This window comes from Triticum aestivum, chromosome 4A, assembly GCF_018294505.1.
Source record: "Triticum aestivum cultivar Chinese Spring chromosome 4A, IWGSC CS RefSeq v2.1, whole genome shotgun sequence".
Lineage (NCBI taxonomy): Eukaryota > Viridiplantae > Streptophyta > Magnoliopsida > Poales > Poaceae > Triticum > Triticum aestivum.
In genome coordinates this window covers 710673410-710682805 of record NC_057803.1, presented here as the reverse complement: position 1 = coordinate 710682805, position 9396 = coordinate 710673410, and the positions used below count along the sequence as shown (strand labels likewise).

At 46.9% G+C, this 9396-nt stretch overlaps 1 protein-coding gene across 1 annotated transcript; it reads right to left on the bottom strand.

Annotated features, from left to right (window-relative positions):
* Positions 1-6949: 6949 nt before the first annotated feature.
* Positions 6950-8531, bottom strand: LOC123083303 (probable carboxylesterase 5). The gene has a single exon (XM_044505374.1). It carries the CDS (start codon positions 8494-8496, stop codon positions 7306-7308), a length of 1191 nt encoding a protein of 396 aa, XP_044361309.1. The 5' UTR covers positions 8497-8531; the 3' UTR covers positions 6950-7305.
* Positions 8532-9396: the final 865 nt, after the last annotated feature.

Below are 9396 nucleotides of genomic sequence, written 5' to 3'. Positions count from 1 at the left end.
TTTATTCTTAGCGCACTCATGAACGATGTAAACATTTGTTATTTTTCAACAAAATAAGCCATGATTGTGTTTCCCTCAAAAAAAACAAGGAAGCTGTCCCCTCTACGTACCATGATCAATCAATCCAGCGGCCCTCGCCCAGTCAATCAGACGCATATTTCTCGTCCCTGTGTATGACAAGATTCAACAAACAATCCATGGTGTGTCTGAATTTATCCTTACGTATAGCATGATTCAACAAACAGAACTTTCTCATCTAGTGTTTGGTAATAAATTCATACGGACGTACCTAGTTACCAACTATAACAAAGACCGGCAGTGCTACATGTGACTGTGAGAAGAATCTTTGGCACTCACATTTGGAACGCGCGGTCTTGGCTCCACACGTTAGACGTTGTTGGTCAAGTCGTCCCATAGGTAATCTCCTCCCCATGAATGCAAATCGGTGGGGCTCGGGGTGTCCATCAGTGTCTCTCATCCTATTTTTGTTCAAAAGAAATTTTTTACTTTTTACGCTTCTTTCGGAAATCGAGCACCTCAACATATTGAGTAGGTACTACTCCATAACTAGGCTAACATTACTATTACCTCCTGCGAGGTAAGGCGTTGTTGGAGAGTCTAATTCGCGAGCGAGCACCTCCGTCTAAAAAACATCTTAGAAAAAAAAACTGAGAAATAAAATTCGTCACCTTCATCTAAAAAAATAAGTAAAAAATAAAAAATAAAAAATTACCACCACAACGTACCAGCGAGAGTCACTTTGTATGACCATCCATTAAAAAATACCAAAGGTCCTCACCTCCATCTAGAAGAAAGAAATACAGTTAAAAATAATCCTCACATTCATTTAATTTTTTTTCTAAAAGATTTCTCATCGCGGCCAACCAGCTTGCGCCATGTGGCATAGCTGGTTGGCCGCCCTTCACGCGTAACGCTTAATGGATTTAATACCACAGAGAAAAGGGGAGTTGGGATGTGCACGGTCAAAGCAAATGCAAACGACAAGGGAAGCGATGGCCGCTGGCTGCATATGAGGCGATGGGAGAAGACAGAACCGATCAAATCAATGGCCCTGGCTAATTAAATGTGAGAGGAGCACAATGCAAATGCATCGTCATGCCATTTCATATGTGATGCTACAATTCACCTCGGTAGGCTAATAACACATGATGCTCGATATGCACATAGTAAAGTAATTACACGTGCTTTTTTTGGCGGGGTAAAAGGGAGTTTTATTCCACAAGATAGGGATACAATCTCGAGACAGCTGCTCCTCACAACATAGAGGTCTTGAGTTCAACCATACCGCAGTACAATACTCGGTACGACTATAGTGTGCCAAAAGATGTGCTGCCCTATTCTGCTCTCGATCAATTTTACAAGGAACAAACTCCCTAGCAACCATGTGAGCTTTAATCTCAACGTCAATATGACGGCTGATCTGGAATGTGTGGCGTCCTCGAGGGTTGCCAATGCATTCGAAGAATCCGATTGGACGATGACCGGCATGTCTGAATGTTGAATGGCCAAAGCCATACCTTGCATAATTGCATGAATTTCCGCTTCAAAGGCGTCATTGCAATGAAAAATGTATCTATATGCCGCAAAGATCATAGTCTCATCCCTGTTCTGCAGTACCATTCCAGCAGAAGCACGTCCATCATGGCTTGAAAAAGAACCATCAACAGATAGGGCTACCTAGCCTGTTGGTGCACGAGGCCATGGAACAGGGGTTCATGCACATTTTCTGCTCACACCACGTCCATCCTCCAAGATTGGCATATTACCTTTTATTATCTCTTCCATACTAATTTTCTTGCCAAATGAAGCGACTTGTAATAGCTATCCAAGTAATAACAGTAGCTTGAACCGGGGTCTAACCCTTTCCATGAGTAATATCATTACGCAGCTGCCGTATTCGCCAAATGATCATAATCACCATGTCCCTATTGTGTACTGGGCAATTTGATAGGATTTGCAAGAGCCAATCTTTCTGTGATTCAATTAGTAGAACATCATCAGGTAGTGGCCAAATCTTGCGCAGACCATCCCACACTTGCCGAGCATGCATGCATGTGACAAGAGCATGAAAGCTACTCGCTTCCTCCTTCACGCAAACCGGACAGGAGCTACGCACAGGAAGATGGCGTTGTACCTTGCACAAGTTAGTAGCTAACGCCCCACTCGCCGTCTTCCACGCCAAGATGCTCATCTTGAGCGGGACCTGAGATTTCCAAATAGAATTCCATATTGTCCGATTGCCATCCGGTCTACTGCTACTAGCACCCACAGCGTGAATATCGTCATGACAATCAGTAGCTAGCTTGTACGCCGACTTGACCGTAAAATTACCACGAGGCTCGGGATACCAGCCAATGAAGTCCTGCATGTTTCTTGGAGAAGTACGAATTTTCAGCATTTCTACAACATCCATCGGCCAAAAGTGTTCGTGGATCCGATCCACAATCCAGGCTCCATTGGTGTCCAAGAAATCCAACACTCGGTTAAACTGGCAGTTCCTCTCAGGGGTAATAGGACGAAAGTCATACCGTCGAGGGATCCATGGATCTCTCCATGTTGTCACCGAATTACCATCCCCAATTCTCCATATAGTTCCCCTCTTCAACAGCTCTAGTCCATGGACAATACCTTTCCAAACCATAGACGAATTTCCAGTAAAAACTGTATCCAACAGACTGCCGGGAGGATAGTATCTAGCTTTTAGTTAATAGTCGAGCAAAAGACTATCAGGGAACTCTAATAATATCCAAGTATGCTTTGCTAGCATAGCTTGGTTAAACGCACGCATGTCTCTGAAGCCCATGCCACCCTTACTCTTAGGCAGCCTTAGTTTGTCCCACCTCAGCCAAGCCATCTTCCTTTTACCTCTTTCAACTCCTCATCAATATTGTCTCATCAATTTTGTTAGATCATCACAAACCGATGCAGGTAAGCGGAAAACACTCATAATGTAAGCCGGTATTGCATGTGCCACCGATTTAATTAATATTTCCTCTTTACCAGAGGACATAAATTACTCACTCCAATCAACTAGTCTCTTCTTTACTCTTTCTTGAGTAGTTTCAAACCTACCCATATGCATTCTCCCTTCTGGAACTAGTAACCCTAGGTATTTGGGTTCGAAAGCTTCACTTGTTATGTCCATAATATGTTTAACCTCCACAGACACCCACCTCACTTCAAATACTAGAGAAAAGGATGGAACACTTTGAAGGGTTTATGAATTGACTCGTAGCTCGTCAATAAGTCCTCAACAAACATTTTAAAATAGTTTCTTGCTGCTCGGTGGCGTGAAAGAACAACAATGAATCATCCGCAAATAACATGTGAGATATCATAGGTGCCCACCGACAAAATTTCACTCCTTCCAACCCCTCCTCCGAAATAGCCTTGTTGACCAACAGAGACAAACCATCAGCAACAAAGAGGAAAAGAAACGGAGAAAACGGATCACCTTGTCGGAGGCTGCGTGAGGGGATGAAGGACTCCAATAGTTTTCCATTCAGCTTCACTGATTACTTTACCGACGTTACACATACCATAGTCCAAGAAATCCACTGCTGTGAGAAACCCCATTTACGTAGAGTCTTCTCAAGGAAAGCCCAGTCCACTCGGTCGTACTCTTTTGATAGGTCAAGTTTGTAAGCACAACAAGCCGGTGAATTGGCTCCAACCGACTGGATGAAATCCAAGCATTCAAATGCTATGGTAGAATTCTCTGTAATGGGCGTAGTCGATTAACCAAACATTTTGACACAATCTTATAAATCACATTACACAGACTAATCGGTCTAAAATCCTTTAGTTCTTTGGGGAATTGAACTTTAGGGATCAATATGATAGCCGTGTCGTTAACACCATTAGTCATCTCTCCAGTAGCAAAGAACTCCAATACTGCCACCACAATCTCTTGTTCTAAAACCGCCCAGTCATGCTGATAAAATCATGCTGGAAATCCATCAGTCCCCGGGGCCTTAGGTGGCCCTATCTGAAAAAGTGTGTCTGAAATCTCCTTCTCAAAGAAGGGGGCACATAACACATTGTTCATCTCTGTCAACTTCTCTTCAATGCATTCGATGACGTCGACAGGATAAAGCATTGGGTCTTTCGTGTATACCTCCTGGAAGTATGAGCGCATCATTAATTCCATCTCCGAGGGTGCAATACACCAAGTGTCGTCGAGTTTACGCAGCCGCTGAATATAATTACGTCTTGCTCGCCAGACAGCTCGTTGGTGTAGATATTGGGTATTCCTTTCCCCCTCTTTTAACCGAGTAATCCTCGACCGTTGCAGGCAAAGTATCTCTTCACGATATAAAAGCTCGTCAAGCTCGTACATCATCTGCCCTATAATCTGTCTATCTGCACTCCCTTGTTGAAGACCAGCTAACTCAGAGCGCAGTCTTTCTATATGACGTAACACATGGCCAATTTTTTTACTACTCCAATCTTTGAGATTCCTCATAAGTACCTTCAGGGAGCTAGCCACAGCACCCAAATTGCCAGTGGGCGTATTTCTTTCCCACGTACTAGCTATGACCTCTTGTAGTGTGGGATCTCTTTCTCACATGATTTCATAATGTTGTGCACCTCTTCTTCTTTGACCATCAGTAGGGACTAATTCAAGGATGATGTGACGGTGGTCTTAGCAAGAAGTTGCTAAGTGAACCACTCTCGATGCTGGGAATAGCTCACGCCGCACTTCGTCAGCACATACTCGATTCAACCGCACACGTACATTGTTATTACCAAGTTCGCCATTGTCGTATGTAAAGGGACCCCTGAGAAACCAAGGTCTTCCAACTCGCATAATAATAGGAAGTCCCTGAAAGCTTCCATCTGAGATTCTGACCGCAATGTTCTCGACATATGTTCATGCTGCCACAAAGTTTCATTAAAGTCGCCACAAACAGGCCATGGTTCTTGCGCGACCCCTCTCAGCCTTGTTAGATGATACCACATTTTGTATCTATTCTCAACTCTTCGCTCGCCATGCACAAATGTCATCTGCCACTTTTTATCTCCACCTCTATCTTCCACAGAAACATCAATATACCGTTGACACGAATCCAACACGGTAACTATCAAAGACTCATCCCAATACAATGCAAGTCCACCACTCAAACCACAGTTGTTCACACCATAAAAACCCTTCAAACCAAGCCTCCGTCTTAACTTCTCCATCTTACCAGCTACTTGTCTTGTCTCACAGAGGAAGAAAAGCTTGGCGATATTGGCTTTTGAGAGGGCCAACACCTCACGAACTGTCTGGCGTTTCCCCGCCCCCCGGTAGTTCCAGATTAGTGAATTCATTGTTCCCGGCGCAGCTCCACACGGGAGCCTGCCGAATTTCTTAGACCATCTACCGAGCTAGCTTCAGTTCGTGCACGTTCGCTGTCGGTACTAGAAGTAAGGGACGTCATCTGACCACCCTCCCCGTTGCCAGAAGTAATCGCCAACAACTGCAGTGGATTAACCTGCGGATCAGTCGCATCACCACCCTCAACCAGAATGTGTTTCCTTAATCCATTGTCCTCCTCCATATTATCACTTGCCTTCCCCAGGGTATCTTTTTCAGTCACCCCCCTTGTAGATAGGCTCTTGATAGGTGTGGAAGTAGTATTTGTCAGACCCTCACCTCCATGATTTCCAGACGCAACAGCAGCAATAGTGCGGCCACCCCCCTGAAACTCAGACCTGTTCATGTTTGGTGGATCCGCATACAACCATTCCCCAAATTTCAGTTCCTTTGCAGTGTAAACAGCAGTTCCACACTCCTTGAAATCATGCCCTATTTTACCACAAAACTTACAGAAGCGAGCGAGCTTCTCATATCTAACTGCAAACACTTGCCTCTCCCTGCCTTTAACAATACTCACATGGTTTGTAAGGGGCTCCCTCACATCATGTGTAACTCAGACTCTTATGTAATCACCCCGAGAATTCCCGACAAGTCTGAGCACCATGATTTCCCCAGCCTTGCGGATTAGTTTCTCAACAATATCCTTGTTGCAATAACCATCCGGGAGCTGATGGATCTGTAGCCAGATTGGCATGTGTACAATCTGTGTGTCCTCGGCTCTGCTCAAACCATCATAAGGATGGAGAAACACTGCCCAGAATCTGAATAACCAAGGGCCTTGATGCATGATTCTTTCCCAATTGCCCAAACAAGATGCTTGCACAACGAACAAATTGGCCCCGACTGGCCTGAACCACACCGGCTGTGCCGCGTTCCATGCCGCCCTCATGTCCTTGAAGAATGCCGAGTGGTTGAAGGACTCGTCCGTATGAACACGGGCAAGAGCCATCCAGCGGACACGCTCATTGATCTCCGGGACCACTTCATTCATTACTAGGTCATCGAACACCTCATCTTCTAGGTCAAGCTGACCAAAGAAGTTGTCCAGGTCTTCCATTCCAACGCCCCGTGACCCACTGCTCATTGCCGCTCGCACGTCAGGGGGAGTCGCCATCGCCGCTTCTGTATGTCTTCCAGAAGTACTCTGGAGATCGTGATCCCCAAGAGGATAAAAACACGTGCTTTTTGAGTTCATGCATAATTTAAAGAGGAATATGCTCTCCAGATCACAGATTAAAATGGTATTATGAATATATTGGGAGCCCCATTAGTGGATTGACAACATACATCAATAAAAATCCTTGATCTATTTCTTTCGCCAATCAATTTGTTTTCCCTTGGGGTCACAAATTGTATCTTTATTGATCTTTGCTTTCTTGAGTGAGTTGTTCTTAATTACTTATCTGTAAAATTGATGGTAGGTTAGATTTCCCTGAATTCGAATTGTTCTATTGTGGGGCTATAAATTTTATGACTCTTTTGTTGTTAACCCGTTGCAACGCACGGGCACACTTGCTAGTGCAAGAAAAAAAAAGGACATAATAAGCACCGTGAACATGCAACGCCTTGAGAATCCAATATTACATGTACAATAACATTCAATACAAAATAAGGTTCGACATGATAAGGTATACAATACTTTTTTAAGGGAAGGCATGCGATATACATTTATTTGCATGACACCTGTTTATGAATAATATAATAAGATAAACCACACAACTTATGTATAATTCCATGTTCGGTAATTAATGGGCATACATTACACATGACTTATAAGTTATAATTAATAGGAGACTCTTTCTGTTTTATTTAGTGTAGTATACGTAGGACTGTAGGAGAAGGGCATACCCTTGGCACAGACCTTCTGAAGAGAGTCTGAATGAGACATTAATTTATGTGTGCGCTATCAGGCCGGCCGTCATCTAGAAAAAAATGTTGATCACACGAGTCCACGGAACCGCAGCACCGTTACGTGGCATACTGGACCGTGTGCCCCAGGACTTCATGGCCATGCCATACGCAAACACGTCCTTGAACGGCGTCGTGGGCACGCCAAGCACCATACGATTAGCAAGCGACGAGTTGGGCCGCTGGTTTATGAACTCCACGATGCTCCCCATGAGCCTCTTGCTTGTGGCTCTCAGAGGACTGTAGAGGTGGAAGCCGTGGTCCTCGCCCTCCGACTCCACTACCGTCACCTCGCGGTGCCGCTGCATCATCCAAGGCCATGGCGCGTCGTGATCACGCATACGGGCCGCCGGGTCGAGGCCGCGCTCCCGCAGAGTGTCCTTCCCGGCTACGGCCATGAGCACGCGGCGGCAGGCCAGCGATTTGATCTCTGAGACTGGAGGGTCGATCCGGTGGTCGTCGTTGCCGGCCAGGCCGGCCGTGACGAACGGCCACAGCCGGTCCACCCCGTACGGCGGGAACACCGCCGCTGCGCCCTCGCTGTCGTCCGCCCACGCGAGCTCCGAGGGCAGCCGCTTGGCTCCCCAGAAGTAAGGGTGTACCATGATCAGCCCCGCAATGTCCATCATCTCGTCGTTGACTTCGTGGCTGGCGCGGACTGCTGTGTGGTAAACGATGTTGCCGCCGGCGCTGTCGCCGGCCAGGAACGTGCGCGCAGGGTCGGCATAGCTGGCCAGCCACGGGTCGGACAGGGACGACGCCCACTGGAGCGCGGCCCACGCGTCGTCGTAGGCCGTGGGTATGGGGAACTCCGGAGCTAGACGGTACTCCACTGACACGACGAGGACTCCGGCGCTGGCGGCGAGGGAGGTCGTGTACCGGTGGTACGTCCGGCCGAAAGCGCTCTCCGTGCAGAACGAGCCACCATGGACGTAGAGGACGACAGGTAGCCCATTCCTGCCAGCGGTCTCGGCGGCACGGGACGGGAGGAATAGGCGCACAGACACGCCGGTGGCCTTGTCGACAACGACGTCCCTCGTCGCCACCCCGCGGTTGCCGCCCTGATCCGACGACGCCAGCACGAATGGGCTGCGCAGGAAACGCTCGATGCTGCCGTCCTTGTACTTGCGTATGAAGGGGTACATGTCCACCGAGATGTCACGTCCCTCCTTCTCATTCGCTGGAGAAGTCTTGTTTGCATGCATGGCGCAGTTGAGCTGCTTCACTTTGGAACTCTTGTTTTGAGTTGTGCCGCTGCATCCCGGGTCGTTGGCAGCGGAATTTATAGAGCGAGTCTCTTCATCAGCACGTCCCTTTACTAATTAATAATATCAGTTAGGAGCATATTGTACTCGCGACCAAGTTAAAATATGGACCATTAGATACGTATATATAGGTTGTCTTATATACTCCCTCAATTTCAGAATATAAGGTTTATTGATTTTCATGCAAGTTAACCATGTGAATGTTTGACCAAAATTATAGAATAAAATAACAATATCTACAATACCTAACAGATATTATGAAACTGCTTTTTTTTTCTTAGAAAAGGAGGAGCCCCCCGGCCTCTGCATATGGACGATGCATACGACCACATATTAATTATTCTCACAAGACCTTACAAAGTCGTCATACAACAGTAAGACTAAAGCCACCGTCTAAGCAACAACTGTCGCTACACCTATCCAATTGATGAAGGGCGCTGATAGCCTGGGCCTAATACCAAACAGACATCGCAGCCAGACCTAACATCTAAGAACTGAGGTCTCAACCAGGACGCCTGCCGGGTATGGGCACCCACCAGTCCGGCGTGCTCCTCAACCAGGACGCATGCCGGGTATGAGGCAGCCGCAGCCACTTGCCACCAATCCATCTTCAGAGTTGTACTGCTGCATCGACCTTGCCCGGTCTAGCTGCCGACGACGCCACCACGACACCAGACAGAGTCGACCTCCTGCGCGAGTCCATCATCGCGCATCAGACTCCTAATCTCCAGGGCGCCATGCCATCGAGATCTGTCATCAACCATGTGTATGATGAAGCACCGCTCCACCAAAGACGTCGTCCACTAGTCCCTCGAGCCGTACACTTCCAAGAAAGACGCC